The following is an 18927-nucleotide window of genomic DNA, read 5'->3' as shown; positions in this document are numbered from 1 at the left end:
ATCTGGGAAATGTGTTTGTGGAGAAGAGGAAGAGTAGCTGACTCCAAAGTCCCCAGACCACAAGGAATGCCAAAATTCGCAGCTGAATCTCATTATGAATGTAATTGTTTCTCTAATTTAACTTAATACTCATTATTAAATTCCTGGTAAGGTTTACAACTTCAGAGTTATTTATGGAAGGACTCTTCTGCTGAAGTCCTGGGTATCTTTCTGCTTATTAGGTGTCACAGAAATGAATTCAAGTCATAATCAACTGCAATGATGTACCTGAAAGCCCAGAATTCATCCTGAGAAACTGAGAGAGTCTTGTGTTTCCGAGACCACGTGTTTCCTCTACTGTTCCCCATCCACACATCAAAACCAGCATCAGCAAGCATGAATCCCAGGCTGTTGTTGTCGGTGTTTGTAACCCAGTTACTGGAATCGGCTATGAAACCATGCTGAAGATAGACAACTGGTTTGGGAACTGAAAAACATTCATGTTTAAGGATAGAAAGTATAAATTTCACAACAAACATGATGTCTTGATGAGCACAAAATTGTTTAAGAAAACAAACCAGTTTAAGAAATTGTTTAAGAAAACAAACTTTGTTTGTTTAACCAAAACAAACAAAGAACTTGAAATAAATTTAAATAGGAGTGAGCCCAGCATCAGTTGCTCATGCCTGAAATCAGAGCTACTTAGGAGAAGATCTGAGGATTGCAGTTACAAGTCAGCCTGGACAGAAAAAATCCCTGTCAGATTCTTATCTCCAATGATCCACTCAAAAGCTAGAAGTGGCACTGTTGCTCAAGTTACAGCACTAGTCCTAAGCCCAAAGATGCTCAGGGAGTTAGCCCAGGCCTTGAGTTCATGTACCAAAACTGGAAAAAAAAAAGTATTGAAATGGTATTTTGCATTTGTATAACACTATAGACATATTTTAAAGAGTACTAACAAGATAGAACCAAAATTGGATGTGTGTGTGTGTGTGTGTGTGTGTGTGTGTGTGTGTGTGTGTGTGTGTGTGTGTGTGTGTGTTGGGGGTTGGGGAGACTCAAAATCAAGGCCTGATTGCTGTCCTGTAGCTTTTTTGCTTAAGGCTATTGATCTGCTACTAGAGCCATCGCTCTATTTCCAGCTTTCTGTCAGTTAATTGAATATAAGTGTCTATGAATATGTCTTGACATAAAAAATATATACAGGGGCTGGGAAGGTGGCTCAATGGTAGAGCGCTTGCCTTGCATGCTTGAGGCCCTGGGTTCGATTCCTCAGCTCCACATAAGCAAAAAGAAAAAAGCCGGAAATGGCACTGTGGCTCAAGTGGTAGAGCATTAGCCTTGAGCTGAAGAGCTGAGGAACAGCGCCCAGGCCCAGAGTTCCTGCCCCACGAATGGACCCTCCCCCCAAAAAAAGATTATATACAAAAGGGGCTGGGATATAGCATAGAGGAAAAGCACTTGCCTAGCAAATGCAACATATTAGGGTCAATCCCATTACCTAAATGAAAAGACCTAAAATATAAACATATATGCAAAAGTTAAAAATCTATGAACATTTTTATGTGATTAGGTTGGCTGTAATTTAAATGCTATCTAAAGATTTTTGTAAGATTTAAGATTAACACAATAACATAAAATGAGTTCCTCATTCTCTATTAAAATAACTGATTGTGTAGTATTAACCTTATCAAGAATTGAACAAATACACACAAACACACACACACACACACAAATACACCAAGAACAACACTACCTAAGTAGTAACTAGGGCAGAGATCACTTTTCTATTCATGTCTAGAATCTTTAAATGGTCACATTCAACTGACTAAACATCAAAAACTGTAATGCTAATTGTTGCTGTCTAGTTTTTCTGTTTCTCAAGTATATAACTGTGGAGAGCTGCGGGAGCCGACCAAAGATGGCGCGGCCACATGGCACGGCCAAGCCAAAGATGGCGCTGGCTTCCACCTTCCGCCTTCCTGATGGCGAGTGCTCTCTGTAAAAAACAACTCCTTATATGGCTATGGCTTGGCTACTGGCTTGCTTCCGTGTTTGTGACCCTATTGGTATATGCCACGTGGCACCTCGGGATTGGCCATCCAGGAGGCTTATAACCGGAGTGCGGGTGCGGGGCGAAAGAGAAGCTAATAATCAAGGTTCCTGAATAAACTGCTTTGAGAAGAATCCCGGGTCGTGTCTTCCTTGCTGGTCGAGGTGGATGCGACAAGTGGTGGCCCGTACGGGGAAACTAACTCTACAAGGGATCCAGAACTCTTGGCAGTCAGGGTGGTACACCAGTAAGTTCCCAGGTAAGTGGGAATCCGCGATTAAAGCGGGCATAATACGGGGCTCTTCTCTGTAGATAAAGAGAGAGCGGAAACCCGGGAAGAAATACAGGCCTAAAGTGAAAGTAAGAATATAAATATAAAAAATAAAAAAAGGGAGTAAAAAAAGATAAAATTTTTATAACTGAGATAGGCGCCGCGACGTCTCATCCAATTTTTCTGGCCCTGAATGAGCTCCTACGCTCAAAAAGACTAAAGTTTAAGAAGGGTGTTTTACAGAGTTTCCTTGAAGAATGCAACATTGTAGCTCCTTGGTTCATAGTGTCCGGGAGCCTTACAGTAGCTTCGTGGGAAAAATTAGGGAGGGATTTGGACTTTGCCTATGAACAGGGCACATTAAAGGCAGGAGTCCGCACCATTTGGAAACTGATAAGGGGCTGCCTGGAGGACCAGCGCTGCTGTGAGGTTATAGAAAATGGACAGTCAGCACTGGAGCAGTTACAGGAGGAGAGGTCAGAGAAGGCGATCAGTGAAAAGGGAGACAGTAGACAGGGCAAAAGGGGGCAACTATACCCAGATCTGTCTGAGCTGAAATCGGAAAGAGAAAGTTCCAGCGAGTTAGAGGAGGAAGAAGTGAGAGCACTTATTCAACAGATGAAAAGGAGCCGTATAAAAAAGGGAAAACATAAGCTAAGCCAACCTGTGCTTAATGAGGACGTAAAAAGAACTTCCGGCCGCTTATTTTAGATATTGGTATGGGAATCCGAGATCAACTGAGGCTTGGACAAATGCTACTGGATTTGCTGGTACTGTTTTAGGCAGATATTATGAAAGTTTAAAGTTAAGCAGAGACCCGTGGCCTGTAAAACAACCTAAATGGGCCCCTTTTTGCTTGCCTGACCGTATGGGGGAGGCTTGGCCTTGGACAGGTTGCCAATCACTACAGGTTATTTGGGCTGATGAGTCTGAGCGTTTTTCTTTTTCCCCTAGTGTCTTGTCTGATGCTAGTGTACAATTTAGGGCTGGAATTAATCCCTTTAATAATTGGCTGTTATGTGGTCTTAGTGGAAGTTGCTTGCAGGCTGAACCTATAGTTATGCTGCAAGGGGGTCACTTTTTTATAGCAAACATGACTTGTAATTTGATTAGTACTGCCCGTACTGTGCGTGCCAATTGTCGTTTCAGTAAAAATTATACGGTAATCAGCTATCAGCCTACCCCCGTGTGTGTGGTTTCCCCTTTTGTGTTTTTGGTAATTAACAACATCTCTATATGCTCAGATGATGTGTGTGCTTGCACTAATGAAACCTGCTATTATGCTACCTGCTGGAGTTCTCAGTATCTGTTAGCTATAGTTGCACGCATTCCACGTTGGGTGCCTGTGCCAGTAGATGCTTCTCAAACTGTAACCTTGTTTAGACATAAGAGAGATTTTGGCATCACTGTGGCCATTGTAACTGCTATAGCTGTAGCTGCTGCAGGTGCGACCGCTGCCGCTGTCGCCATGTCGCATACTGTGCAGACGGCTCAGACTTTAAATAACTTGTCGGCTACTACAACCAGAGCTCTGGATTTACAACAAGTGGCCATTGCACAATTAAAAGGAGGACTGATGCTGTTAAATCAAAGGACTGATCTTGTGCAGGAACAGGTTGATATTATGTGGCAATTGGCTCAGCTGGGAAGTATTCAAAAATATGAAGGGCTTTGTATTACTGCTATTCAGTACTATAACTATACTCAGGCAGCAAATTTGTCTAAACAACTGTCAAGTTATCTTTTAGGCAACTGGACGGGAGAATTCGACCAATTGATGTTGCAGCTATGATCGGCCATTGTCGCGGTAAACTCCACCTGGATGAATGATGCCCTATTACAAGATGTTTCCTCCTGGATTTTGACAGCTGTGGATCATTTGAAGGAGTGGGCGGGATTAGGCTCCCTTATCGGTATCCTGGCATTGGTGATCTTGCTGTGCCTGTGGTGCATATGCCGGATTAGGAGCTCGCAGCGCAGGAGTATGGCTATGGTGGTCCAGGCCTTCACTGCCATTGAGGCCGGACAGTCCCCCCACGTGTGGCTTGCCACGTTAACGGAATAGCACAGGGTGTAAGGCAAACACACTGCACTTGGGCAAACGCACTGTACATGGAAATCACTTCCTGGCGTGAGCCCAAGAAAAGCATGTTGGGTTGCAAGTGGGTTGATGCCCAAGGTCCCACCTCTGCAAAAAAGGCATCGGACGGGCCTGGTCATCACTGGGGAAGGCGCCCCTCAGGCGAAGACCAGTGCAAGGTCCTCTCATTAATGTTTTAGACAGAGGCCCAACCTCTACTCTTACCTGTCACTTAATAAAACAAAAAGGGGGAGCTGTGGAGAGCTGCGGGAGCCGACCAAAGATGGCGCGGCCGCATGGCACGGCCAAGCCAAAGATGGCGCTGGCTTCCACCTTCCGCCTTCCCGATGGCGAGTGCTCTCTGTGAAAAACAACTCCTTATATGGCTATGGCTTGGCTACTGGCTTGCTTCCGTGTTTGCGACCCTATTGGTATATGCCACGTGGCACCTCGGGATTGGCCATCCAGGAGGCTTATAACTGGAGTGCGTGTGCGGGGCGAGAGAGAAGCTAATAATCAAGGTTCCTGAATAAACTGCTTTGAGAAGAATCCCGGGTCGTGTCTTCCTTGCTGGTCGAGGTGGATGCGACATATAACTGCTTCAGGTACAAAGCTAAAAAGGCATTACCACATCAAGCAGGTACCCTCTGAATTAATGGTACCACACCAAACAGGCTTGCATCCATGTAACAGGTTTACTGACATCTGTAATGCTGTTGATCTTAACTAGTGTTGTAAAATACTACCTGCAACAAAAATGACTAGATTATTGAATCAGTTATTGTTTAAACTTTCACCATGGCTACTCTTAAGTCTTTTGCCATTGCAGATTTAATCCTTCTCTGTAACATCAGAAGTTATGTATATATAAGGTTAACTTAGCTTAGGGAAGTCTTACTTGGCTGATATTTCTGTTGCTTAAGTGTTGGGCCACTTTTGTGTCTTACTGGCACAGGCTCACACTTGAACTGCCACTTACCCCCTCCACATGGGATCAAATCTAATAGATAAATATCTCGCTAGCCATAAAAACCAACTGAGATATCTGATCACAACAATTAGAAAAATAAAAATAACCCCCCCCAGAAACAAACTTTATCCTGACAATGAGAGGTGATGTTGTCAGATGGCAAGTAGAGTCACCTGTGCTTGCTCTTTTTTTGTTGTTGTTGTGAAAATACCATACAGAGGGGTTACAATTACATGGGCAAGATAATAAGTACATTTCTTATCAAGTATTGTAGCCTCCTCCTTTGTTTCCCCTTCCCATCTCTTCCTATCCTTCCCCCTAACCCCCACACAATTCACCCCCCCCACCAAACCAAACTTGTAAAGTTTCAACATAACGACTTGTACATCTCATTGTTGCAATGGGTCCACCTGTATCCCTATTTAAACGATTTGATTTCCCCTTACCCTCCACAAATTATAACAACATCAAATACAGTGAAAGCAGGGTTTATGCGGTGGGGGAGGGACATACAAAGCAACAAAGAAATAATCATATAAATGTGTTAGAAACAATCACAAGAAAGAAAAAAAAAACATTTGAGTACATATCTTAGGGTTCATTTCCATAACATCACCTTATCTGACCTTTTAGTTATTGCAAATAAGGGAAACCATGGGACCTATGTTTCTTTGGGCCTGGCTTACTTCACTTAATATAATTTTTTCCAGGCCTTTCCATTTCCTAACAAATAGGGCAATGTCATTCTTTCTAATGGAGGCATAGAATTCCATTGTGTATATATACCACATTTTCTTGATCCATTCATTTACTGAGGGGCATCTGGGTTGGCTTCATATATTAGCTATAGTAAATAATGCTGCAATAAACATAGTCGTGCTGGTAGCTTTAGTGTGGTCTTGTTTGTGAACATTTGGGTAAATACCCAAAAGTGGGATTGCTGGGTCATAAGGGAGCTGTATGTGGAGTCTTTTGAGGAAACACCATACAGCTTTCCAAAGTGATTGAACAAGTTTACACTCCCACCAACAACGCAGTAAGGTTCCCTTCTGTCCTCATCCCCTTGAGCATCTGTTGTTATTAGAGTTCTTGATTTTAGCCATTCTAACTTGGGTGAGGTGGTATCTCAATGTTGTTTTAATTTGCATTTCTTTTATGGCTAGGGAGGTTGAGCATTTCTTCAGGGGTCTATCGGCCATCCCTCTTTCCTCTTCAGAGAAGTTTCTCTTTAAGTATTTAGCCCACTTAATTTCTTGGGCAGTTGTTTCTTTGAAGATTTGTTGTTGGGGTATTTAATTTTTTGAGTTCCAGGTATATTTTAGATATGAGACCCTTGTCCGTTGTATAGCTACTGAAGATCTTCTCCCAATCCGTGGGCTTTCTGTTGATCTTGCTAGCTATGTCCTTTGCCATGCAGAAGCTCTGCAATTTCATGCAATCCCATTTGTCCAACCTTTCTTTGATTTGTTGTGTTTCTGGGTCTCTATTAAGAAAATTTCAGCCTGTGCCAACAAGACCTAGGCTTTCTCCTATTCCATCCTGTAAAGTTTTCAGAGTGTCTGCTTTGACTCCGAGGTCTTTGATCCATTTGGAGTTGATTCTGGTGCAGGGTGATATATGTGATATATAAGGATTTAGCTTTAGTTTTCTACAAGTAGTTAACCCATTTTTCTAGCACCATTTACTGAAGAGGCTGTCTTTCTTCCATTCTATTTTTTCAGCTCCCTTATCGAAGATTAGATGGTTATAAGACTGTAGGTTCATTTCTGGGTTTTGAATTCTATTCCATTGGTCCTGAGGTCTGTTCTTGTGCCAGTACCAAGCTGTTCTGATTACTAGGGCTTTATAGTAGAGTTTGAAATTTGGTATTGATATTCCTCCAGCACTGTTTTTTCTGTTGAGGATCGTTTTTGCTATTTGGGGTCTTTTATTGTTCCATATGAATTTTTGGATTGCCTCTTCTATTTCCTTGAAGAATGAGGGTGGAATTTTGATAGGTATCGCATTGAATTTGTAGATAGCCTTTGGAAGTATTGCCAGTTTCACAATGTTGATCTTTCCAATCCAGGAGCATGGGAATTTTTGCCACTTTCTAAGTTCTGTTTTGATTTCCTTTTTCAAGTTTTTAAAGTTTTCATCATAGAGGTACTTCACTTCTTTGGTTAAGTTAATTCCCAGGTATTTTATTTTTTGTGGGGCTATTACGAATGGAATTGCTTTCCTAATTTCAGCCACACTTTTCTCATTGTTGGCATAGAGAAATTCCATTGATTTTTGAGGGTTAATTTTATACCCTGCTACTTCACCAAAGTTTTAAATCAGCTTGAGTAATTTGGGAGTGGAATCTATGGGATTCTTTAAAACAAAGATCATGTCGTCTGCAAAGAGAGAGTTTTATTTCTTCTTTCCCTATTTGGATCCCCTTTATATCTGCATCTTGTCTTATTGCTGTAGCTAGGCATTCTAATACTAGATTGAAGAGAAGTGGAGAGAGTGGACATCCTTGTCTTGTTCCTGAGATAAGAGTAAATAGCTTTAGTTTTTCCCCATTAAGTATAATGTTGGCTGTAGGTTTGTCATATACAGCCTTTATTGTATTGAGGAATGTTCCATGGATACCTACTTTTTCCAGAACCTTCATCATAAAGGGGTGTTGGATCTTGTCAAATGCTTTTTCTGCATCTATTGATGTTACCATGTGGTTCTTATCCTTGCTCCTATTGATGTGATGACTTACATTAATTGATTTGCATATATTGAAACAGCTTTGCATCCTTGAAATGAATCCTGTTTGATCGTGGTGTATGATTTTTTGGATGAATTGTTGAAGTCGATTGGCCAAAATTTTGTTGAGAAGTTTTGCATCAATGTTCATCAAAGAAATGGGTCTATAGTTCTCTTTCTTTGATGAGTCCCTGCCTGGTTTTGGGATGAGGGTTATGATGGCTTCATACAATGTGTTCGGTAGTGAACTTTCTCTTTCAATTTCATTAAAGAGTTAGGGGAGTATTGGTGTGAGCTCTACTTTGATGGCCTTGTAAAGTTCTGTTGTAAAACCATCTGGTTCTGGGCTTTTCTTAGATGGGAGGTCTCTTATTGCTGTTTCTAGTTCAATGCTTGATATGGGCCTGTTAAGATGGTTTAACTCATCTTGGTTTAGTTTAGGCATGTCAAGATTTGCTAGGAAAAGGTCCATTTCTGCCAAGTTCTCGAACTTATTAGCATAAAGGTTTGAGAAGTATTCCCTTATAATATTCTGAATCTTGGTTGTTTCTGTGGTGATGTTTCCATTCTCATCTCTGAGTTTATTTATTTGGGTGTGTTCTCTTCTTTTTCTGATAAGATTTGCTAAGGGTCTGTCAATTTTGTTAATTTTTTCAAAGAACCAACTCTTTTCTTTCTTGATTCTTTCTATAGTATTTTTGGATTCTAATTCATTTAATTCTGATTTAATTTTAATTATTTCTTTCCCTCTACTGGATTGGGGATTATCTTGGTGCTCTTTTTTAAGGAGGCTCAGATCTCTCACTACCTTTTTGGTTTCAGATCTCTCCAATTTGTTGATGTAGGAACTCAGAGCTTTAAACTTGCCCCTGAGTACTGCCTTTGCTGTGTCCCAGAGGAGCTGGTAATTTGTGTGCTCATTTTTGTTGAATAGCATGAACATTTGAATTTCCTTTCTAATCTCTTCCGTGACCCACTCATGATTCAGCAGTGTGTTGTTCAGCCTCCATGTGTTACAGGACTTTCTTTGGTGGCTTTTGGTGTTGAGTTCTAATGTTATTCCCTTGTGGTCAGAGAGAATGCAAGGTATAACTGCAATGTTTCTGAATTTGGACAAGTTTGTTTTGTGGCCTAATATGTGATCTATTTTAGAAAATGTTCCATGTGCTGCTGAGAAAAATGTGTATTCTGATGCTGCTGGGTGAAAAATTTGGTAGATCTGTTAAATCTAGTTGATCTATGCAGTTGTTTAGATCTGTGGTTTCTCTGTTGACTTTTTGCTGAGTTGATCTATATATTGGGGAAAGTGGTGTGTTAAAGTCCCCAACAATTAATGTCTTTGGATCTATGTGGGATTTGAGGGAAAGTAGTATTTCTTGGATAAATTTGGATGGTCCGTTGTTTGGCAAACAGATATTTAGAATTGTAATATCCTCCTGAAGGAGAGATCCCTTAATTAGTATGTAGCCACCTTCTTAATCTCTTCTCACTAATTTTAATTTGAAGTCCACTTTATCTGATATTAGGATTGCAACTCCTGCCTGTTTATGGGGGCTGTTTGCTTGGTAGATTTTTTTCCAGCCTTTCACATTGAAAATGTGTTTGTTTTTATGGGCAAGATGTGACTCCTGAAGGCAGCAGATAGAAGGATCTTTCTTTTTAATCCAACTAGACAGTCTATGCTGCTTAATTGGAGAGTTAAGTCCGTTAATGTTGAGAGATACGACTGAGTGGTATTTGGAAGTTCCTACCATTTTATCCACTTTCTTGGGGGCTGCAGCAACTGGGTTCTTCCTATGGTTCTTGGATTCTCAGTTTGGGTGTGGTTTCTTGGCCTTTATTGTGGTCTTGTTGGTTTTCTATGTATAGGACATCCTTAAGAATCTTTTGTAGGGCTGGTTTGGTGGAGATATATTGTTTCAATTTTTCTTTGCTATGGAAGGTTTTTATTTGACTTTCAGTTATGAAGGAAAGTTTAGCTGGGTACAGTATTCTTGGTTGATAGTTGTTTGTCTTTAGGGCATGGCATACATCATTCCAGGCTCTTATTGCATTGATTGTCTCTGCTGAGAAGTCTGAGGTGATTCTAATTGTTTTCCCTTTATAGGTGATTGATCTTTTCTCCTTGACAGCTTCAAGAATCCTGTGTGGATTATAATGTGATGGTGGGATGTCCTATTCTGGTCTGGTCTATTTGGAGTTCTAAAAGCTTCTTGTATCTGAATAGGCCTATCTTTTTGCATGTTTGGGAAGTTCTCTGCTAGGATCCTGTTAAACAAATTTCCTAGAACATTAGCTTCTGTTTCTAGGTGCTCCTCTACACCCATTATCCTCAGATTAGGCCTTCTGAAGGTGTCTTCCAAGTGTTGAATAGATCTATCATACTTCTTGGATTTGTCTTGGATGGTTGTATGTTCTTTCTCTATAATATCTAGGCTGTCTTTAATCCCTGAGATTCGATCTTCTGCATGATCTAACCTGCTGTCAAGTCTTTCTACTTTGTTTTTTTTTTTATTTCTTTTCCTTCTAATTGGTCAGCTTTGATGGCTTCAAATTCTTTGTTGGAGCTTTGTTGTAGATCTTGTATGAACTTCTTTACTTCCTTAATTTGGTGTTCAGTGTTTATTCTGAAATCACTTAGTTGATTGGTTATGGTTTCCTTGGACTCCCATTCCTTCTGTTGCGTTCCATTCAGCATTCCCTTTGTGGTCTCCCTGACTTCCTTCAGCTCTCTGTTAATGGATTCCATGAATGCCTTTAGTGATCTTTGTATATTCTCATCCTGCTCTCTCAATTCCTATAGTACTCTTTGCTTAGCTTCCTCACATTCACGCAATTTCTGTAGTTCTTTTTGAGTGCTCTCAGCCTGCTCACGCCATTCCTGACTTTCTCTTTGAATGTTCTCAAGCTGCTCACACAATTCCTGTATCAATTTTTGAGTAGCTTCCTCATGCTCATGATATTCCTGTATTAATCTCTGGTTTGCCTTCTCTCTCTCCCTATCATGCTCATACAGAGTCCTTTGCAGGTTTTCAATCTTTTCATTTACCATGTTTACCAGCAGTGGTTGTATAGCTATTTGGGAACTCTCCTCTGGATTATTCATTATCTGTTCTGTCCCCTGATTATCATGAGTGGGAGTTGAGATACACGGACTTGCCATTTTTCTTGTGTTTTTCCAGCTTACTCTGCCCATTTGGGATGAAAGCAACACCAGTTTTGTACTAGAACATTATTTTAAGGCAAGCATCAACCAAAGTCTGTACTTGCACAGTCAAAAGTCTGCATATACAATCTAGTTCAACAGATATATTTATTCAACATCAAACACCTATATATTAATGGGCTACAAACCTCAAAGAAGAATTTGGCAAACCAGAAATTATTAGGCTTAGGTAGAGATGTGGGTAAAAATAGGAATAGAGGGATGTGGAAAGGCAGAGGGAGAGTTAACTTAACTAAGTCCTAATCTCAAAGTGGGAAATAGGTTGGATAGAATGAAAGTAGAGAGAGAGAAAAAAACAAGAAAGAGAAAGAAAAAAGAGACAAGAAAAAATAGAAAAGCAAAAATTAAAAATTAAAAAGTGCAAAGCTTAAAAATTATGCAAATGAAAACAAAATGTTCAGAGAAGAACATGAATAGAATGAGAGAAGGGGAGGGATACAAAGGAGAAGTGAAAAACTTAAAAATGAAAATGCTTAAAATATTATATAGGTATAAAGAGGTAGAACTGCTATTAAGGAATTTAAGTCTAAGAGGTTTTGAATTGAGTAATAAATTTCTGGCTTGTGTGTGCACATGGGGGATAAGGTCTAATAATCGATTACGGGTATATCTGAGAATGAACAGAACAGCAATAAAGTCACACAAAGAAGAACGAAAGAGAAGAAAAGGTGAAAGAATGAGAGAGAAAGAAAAAAAAAGGATCAAAAGTTCAGTAGATCTAATCAAAAAAAATTTTTAAAGGAAATAAAAAAGTAAAAAACACACACATATGCCTAAAATAAAAATTATAAGAGGAAAAAAAAGTTACTAGAAAACAATTTTTTTAACTTAAAAATTAAAAATTAAAAAAAGTTTTAGAAAAAAAATTTTTTTATGAAAGGTACAAAAAAAAATAGTTCTTTGATTTTTTGGGGAGGGATGGGAAGATCCTGTATCTCTGTTGTGTCCTTAACCAGTCTCTTGGTGGAGTCTCTGGTCTGCTTGTGGTGTTTGATTTTCCTGTGGCTTGATTGACTTCTTAAGTCAGTTTGTTTGAGCAGGCAGAAAAATGCTCTGCTTTACCCAGGATTTTGTGATCCTCCTCCCAGGCTAGTTCAATGGGTGGGAGATCTGCTTTGAGTATTACAAAAGAGGGAGATGGCTGTTTACTCTAGTTTGGAGATGCTGTGCTGAGGCTAGGTTCTGGGTAGAGTTGAGGCCTTTCAGCAAACAGCAGCTTTTCCCTGAGGGGCTAGCTTGTGAGATACTCACAGAGCCCAGCCTGGAGCCATTCTCAGGGTTTATCAATCAATTGATTGTCAAGGCAGCTTTAGGGAGAGGCAGCCTCTGGCTCTGTTTACCTAGTGTAGAAAGCCAGTCCTGGGGCTGGTGGCCCAGGCTGGGTGACTTTTCCCTGGGTGGAGCTGAGCCTGGCCGGCCAGGTTACTTTCCTGTGACCTGCTAAAGGACTCTAGTTTTCTTCCAAGGCCGGAGTTGGAGCTAGTTGCTTAGCTGGGCCTTTGTCAGTATCCAAGATGGAGATCTCCAGTAGTGGGGTGGGGGGAGGGGTGGCCTTCCCTCCTCTGTTCCCTGAGAAGGAGTGAGGATGTCAGCCTTCTACTCACACTGGAGTCTTGGTTCCTGGGTTGTCTCTGGTCTGCGAACTGCAGGATGAAGATGTCTGCTCCTTGTCAGTTCTTGCTGGTGTTGAGTAGAGTCCGCTCACCCGCCCCACCACAGCAGCAGCCACGGCTGCTGGCAAGTGCTCAGATCTATCTCCTTGCCTGTATTTTCCCCCTCTGGCCTAACTCTCTGTACTGTGATGGCACACTTGGTGTGATTCTGGTTTAGGACTGTTCACTGGAACTCTAAAACTGCTTTCTATATGAGAGCTTGTTTAGCCTCCAGCTTCTCCTCTGCCATCTTCTGGAATGCATGCTTGCTCTTTCAAACATAACTAGAGCCAGTAAGTTAAGATTAATGGCTCCTGAGTATGGCTACCTGATGCTCATGCTTGTCTACTCCTACAGGACAGGGACTTACACTATTCCCTTTCCTTCACTCAAAATTTCTCTCTCTTTTTTGGGGGGGGAGGGGGGTTTGGTGATGAGGCTTGAGCTCTGGGCCTGGGTGCTCTCCCTGAGCTCTTCAGCTCAAGCCTAGTGCTCTACCATTTGAGCCACAGTACCACTTCCAGGTTTCTGGTGGTTTATTGGAGATAAGAGTCTCACAGACTTTTCTGTCCATGCTGGCTTTGAACTGTGATTCTCAGATCTCAGGCTCCTGAGTAGCTAGGATTACAGGTGTGAGCCACCAACACCAGGCTTCACTTGCTACAGTACATGAAAAACTTAGAAGTTCCATCTTTTTAAATAAAAAACCACCCACTCAAGACAGCTTACAAACACCCTAAATTAGATGTCTACCTTTACTTACATTTGCCTTCACCCTTCTGGTCTCTTCTTTCTCTGTGGCATCTTGCAGATGCCAACTAACCAACTGGACTGGTGTTGGCACTGTGGTTTATATGTTTCCCTCTAACTCAGTCTTCTCAGATGATCAAGTCATTGTTGTTCCCTTGATGGCCCTCATCTCATCCTTGGCCAGAAGATCAAAAAGGGCAATATAAGCCCTTCCTCTCCTGGCAGCATCAAGAGTTGCAAGTGGACTAGGCAGAGGAACAGTAGTCATTACTGCCTCTCAAACTATCAAACTCCTGCAACAGCCTTTTCAAACGTCAATAGGTAACATGTTCACCTCCATAACTAGCCTCCAGACACAGAAAAATTCCCTCACAGCCATGCTACTTCAAAACTCTGGGACTGGATTTACTTAGAGCAGAAAGAAGTAGAATCAATGTTGTCTTTATGTACATGAGACTGGCACAGTCCTTCCTAGGGACAGCAGAGGGGCGCAAAGATACCGCTTCCTGACTTAGACAATTAACAGCCCACTACAAGAAACATTATAAATACTTCAGATTGTGAGGAAGGAGTGAATCTCTAGTTTTGTCTGGGAGCCTACCCTTGCAGATTTATTCCTAATAAACCTGTGCTGGGGTTGAGCCATCTCTTTGTCTACTCTTTTTCTCACCTTTTGTCCTCTTTTTAAACCTAACATGAAGATCAAGCCAGCCCAGGCAGAAAAAGCCCTGAGACTCTTATCTCCAATTAACTAGTAAAAAGTCAGCAGTGGAGATCTGGCTCAGATGGTAGTGAGCCTGCCATCAATTAAAAAGACTTAGAAAAGAGTGCTAGGCCCTGAGTTAAAGCCCTAGTATTGGCACACACAAATAACACATAAATGGAAAAAATCAAATAGAAAAAAATCACACATAAATTCAAACATGTGTCTACACACACATGTTTTCTACTCAGCTGAGACAGAGAAAATGGAAGAAGAAAACACAAGACTCAGAAAGGAAAGAAACATGAGCTCAAGCTCCCTTGAGTGTTGAGATCATTCAATAACTAAACAAACACTAATTCCGCACCAACTATATGCCAGCCATCTTTCTAAGCACAGGGAAGAATACTAAATGAATTTTTGAAAATATCCTAATGAGATACCTTTGCAATATATTAACTTTTGTTAATAAAAATAAACACTGGGTTTTTGCAAAGGGGACATAGCAAAGAACAAAACTGGCAGGAACAAAACATCATCTCTATAAAACCACCATTACATTGACCATGAATCAGACAGACCTCTGTTCTTACCATGTTTTGACATGACACCTTGAACAATCCTCAAAATGTCTATCAGCCCTGCAGAGTGAACATGATAATATGTGCCTTACACGGAACAATGATCTGTGAGAATTTTCTCTGAGAAGTTCTGAACCACTTGTCTGAAATGCAGGAAGGGTGCAATATACATCAGCTACTAATATTCCTTTGCTATTTGGACAACCTGAGCCTCAGTTTCATAAATAATTGTTCAGAGGAATGAATGAAATCACTGAGCCAAGCATGCTTGGGCATGTCTGTGGTACCATCAAGCAGAAGATTAGGGCCAGAAGATCAAGGGTTCAAAGTTAGCCTGGGCTACATAGTAAGACCCTCTCAAAAAAAAGTTTTTTTAAGGAAAAATATAAACAAAAGGAAGATAGTGCAGTGTGAAGCACAGCAAATGACACATCATTCAAACCAAACAAGAACTCACTGTGCCTTCTGCTCATCCTTTATATAGTAAACCAATGGAAATAAGCTAATTGTGAGGTGGTCAAAAATTAAAATGCAATCCATTTGGCATAATAAATCTCCATCAACAATGACAGGGACTATGCAAAAATCTAAGACCATAACTTTTTTTTGAAAAGTATACTTCAAAATTGTAGACTACCCTATACTGTAGCAGTGCAAAATAATACAAGCAATGAGGAGTATAAAATACAAAGAAGAAAATCGAAAAAAAAGATTTGCTGGAAGGAGATTATAATTGAACTGACAAATTTTAATACTGCTGTGTTTTTATATCTATAGCACTTACTTGATATCCACAGGATATTGGTCCAGGAAAATCAAGGTAGATAACAAAACCCATAAATGCGCCAATCTTTATTTTAAAAATCATAGTTTTATGTGTATAAAACTTGTGCACATATTCCCAATACTTTAAATCCATTCCAATCAACTTACGACTAATGCACTGCAAATGTTCTTTTCTTTTCTCCTCCTCCTTCTCCTCCTCCTCCTCCTCCCCCTCCTCCTCCTCCTCCCCCTCCCCCTCCTCCTCCTCCTCCTCCTCCTCCTCCTCCTCCTCCTCCTCCTCCTCCTCCTCCTCCTCCTCCTCCTCCTCTTCTTCTTCTTCTTCTTCTTCATTTGTTGTTGTTGGTAGAGGTAGCTGAACTCTGGGCTTGGATGCTGTCCCTCAGTTCTTCAGCTCAAGGCTAACACTCTACCACTTGAGTCACAGTGCCATTTGTGGCTTTTCCTACTTATGTGTTGTTGAGGAATCGAACCCAGGACCTCATGCATGCCAGGCAAGCACACTACCACTAAGCCAACTTCCCAACCCCTAAATGTTAATATTTTAAATGTTAATTATACTGTATTGTTCAAGAAATACTATTAAGATAAAAGTGTCTGTGTCTGTGTGTGTCTGTGTATGTGTATCTGAATAAGTACTAGGGCTTGAGGTCCTGTACTCATTTGGCTTTTTTGCTCACTGCTGGAACTCTACTACTACTTGACTTATATGTCCAATTCTGCTTTTATTTTTTTAATTGGAAAAAGTGTCTTACAATTTTTCCTGGCCAACCTGGCTACAAACTGTAATCCTCACATCTCTACCTCCTGAGTAGCTAGGATTAGAGGTGTAAGCCAAAGGCACTCAACTTACAACTATTTTCAATTTATGGTCGCTTAAATCTACAAATGCAACCTTCACAAATATAGAAAACCAACTATATTTTGGCAATCATTAAATTATTTTTCAAGAGCGTTCCTCTGACACAAGATAAGCTTACATGAATGACATGTCCCAGAGCTGGACAATGCAGGGGTGCAGAGTCTCATAAATTTAAAAGTGGGAGAGGAAGAATCCAAAGTCAAAGAGGCTTCTTCACTTTCTTTGGAAAACATCTGAATGAAGCAAACTGAATTTGCCGTGCAGGGATTTCAAACAATTTTGCATGTATTTCAGATGCTTTCAAGTCTTTTAAAACAGAATAGTGTAAAAATATTTTAAGAAGCCAAAGCCATGTGGGACTTTTTTTTTTTAAGATGCCTTAACTGTGCCCCACCCGTTACTTTGGTGGCTGTTTATCACAGAATTTTTTCAGTTTTGTCATTGACATCAGTCTGGTTTGTCAGATCAATTTGCTTATTGGTATATTTCCCACCCTAAATTGTTGCCTTCGCTACACTGACATAAAGAAACATCCATCCCCAAACTTCAGAAGATCACATTCTTAATTACTAAATTTAAGGCTTGAGATATTTCTGTATAGTCCAGTAACTGAAAAAGGATTTTTGATTTGCTGTTTTCAGGAATTAACCAGCTCCTTTGGCTGGATGTTCACAACTAGTATTATATCAGTACCAACCTAATAGTATAGCTATTTCCACTGAACTACAATAGTAGTGTAACATGAAATGGAACTCTAACGTTTTAAGGAAATATTTTTAAGCAAAATGCATGTAGTAAGTATATCCTATCATGAAAACTTACTCATGGAATCCATTTAGCATGGTCAGTTAATTGCCAGTTCTTTATAATTCCTCGTTTATACAGTGCATATTTCCCTCAATGTAAATTGTTCTTAAAATGAATTTTCAGCTTTCCAGTTTAGTGCCACCTCTTCAGTTAAATTTCCATGTTTGCCAATAATCACACCATTGGGAGTCTAACATTCAATGCCAGTCAGTGATGACCGCATCACAGTGAGTGGCCTTCCAGTCGTTCAGTTGTTACAGGCTGAAAATCAAGGGTCTCTCTCTTCTAGGTTGTCATTAAGTACTCTCTGTCACAGAACTTTTAGGGGTAATGGAATATCCCAAATTAAGAATTACTTCATCTTACACTTGTCTTATACTCCCTTAAAATCAGGTGCCCCATGTAAATACCTACGTCCCTGAACTGAATCTCATGCTCTTCTCCAATGGGATCAAAAACAAGGGGAAGGAAAAAGCCTTTGACTAAGATATGGATGAGGAAGAGTGAAAGGCCATTTTTATGTAGACATTGTTAGCCTTTTGTAAATACTGTAACTGGCAAGTATGACATAGAAAAGGTATAGCTAAAGCATTTTCCCTGTAAGTTGTTCACCTTTAAATATGATTGCTGCTAAAAATAGTCCTTAAAGGAAAATTGGTGCCATTTTGAAAAGGAGATCTTGTGCCATAAATGCAGCAGCACTAAACATAAACATTAGTTCACAAACTAGTGTTGTCAAATAAATGAATGAAGTAGAAAAACCTAACCAATAATGTTTCACTCTGAATTATGTAGTGTAATAAATGGATCATCCAGGATTTTTGTATTTTTCTTTGTACAGAGCTTACATATCCTGGGTGTTTGTGGTTTGTTTTTTTTAAGGGAGACCTTTTAAATCCCACAAATTGATGCTTTCTATCAATTATCAATGGATTTAAGATTTTACTCTAATCTCAAATTTCTTTAAATTACATACCTAACAAGAGAGAAACTGGATTGCTTTTGTAAATAAGACTGCTTCAACCTGAAATGCTGTCATACATACTTAGGGAGGGATTTATCTTGTACATGATATTCTTAGGGGTAATAATGCATGAACTTATTTTATAAACTCTCGGACTGTGTATTGTCATGTAAAATATGTACAGTATTAGTGAACCATCTCTAAAAGTTAGTCTATAAATATTGTATAGTTTTCTTTGGCCAGAAATTTGGATAAACACTGCCACTTGAGTCAGGATTTTCTCTAGTATTATTTAGAACACCACATCTTTAGTCTATGCAGCTCACAAAGATTTCAAGATCTCCAAGGAAAATTCTATTAAAAGCTGACATTCTCAGGCTAAGTAGATGAATCTGTTCAAGATAGCAAAGTCTATCTCAGTCCTCCAGAGTTAGCAGATGAGATCAACAGTTGTGCTTATTTGTAGGTTGGTTGGATGAAACTGGGCCGCTGAATTTCTCAGTTCCATATCATTCATAAAAT

The 18927-nt window shown here is 40.0% G+C and overlaps 1 protein-coding gene and 1 long non-coding RNA gene across 2 annotated transcripts in view; both read right to left on the bottom strand.

The window, feature by feature from the left end:
* LOC122115978 (lysosomal acid lipase/cholesteryl ester hydrolase-like) overlaps window positions 1–18927 on the bottom strand; it is a 34922-nt gene that overhangs the window by 10363 nt on the left and 5632 nt on the right. Inside the window, exon 3 of the mRNA XM_042689600.1 lies at window positions 268–466. Coding sequence (XP_042545534.1) covers window positions 268–466 — 199 coding nt within the window. The remainder of the gene's footprint in view (window positions 1–267; window positions 467–18927) is intronic.
* LOC122115979 lies at window positions 7930–17382 on the bottom strand. Its single transcript, XR_006148855.1, has 3 exons — window positions 17152–17382; window positions 12257–12262; window positions 7930–7940 (listed from the first exon to the last, which is right to left on the bottom strand). It is a non-coding gene; the product is annotated as an uncharacterized LOC122115979 (long non-coding RNA).

Source organism: Dipodomys spectabilis, unplaced genomic scaffold (genome assembly GCF_019054845.1).
Source record: "Dipodomys spectabilis isolate Male_0828 unplaced genomic scaffold, ASM1905484v1 ptg000125l, whole genome shotgun sequence".
In the NCBI taxonomy this organism is placed as follows: domain Eukaryota; kingdom Metazoa; phylum Chordata; class Mammalia; order Rodentia; family Heteromyidae; genus Dipodomys; species Dipodomys spectabilis.
Note: the sequence above shows the minus strand (reverse complement) of the source record. Positions and strands in the feature narration are given on the sequence as shown.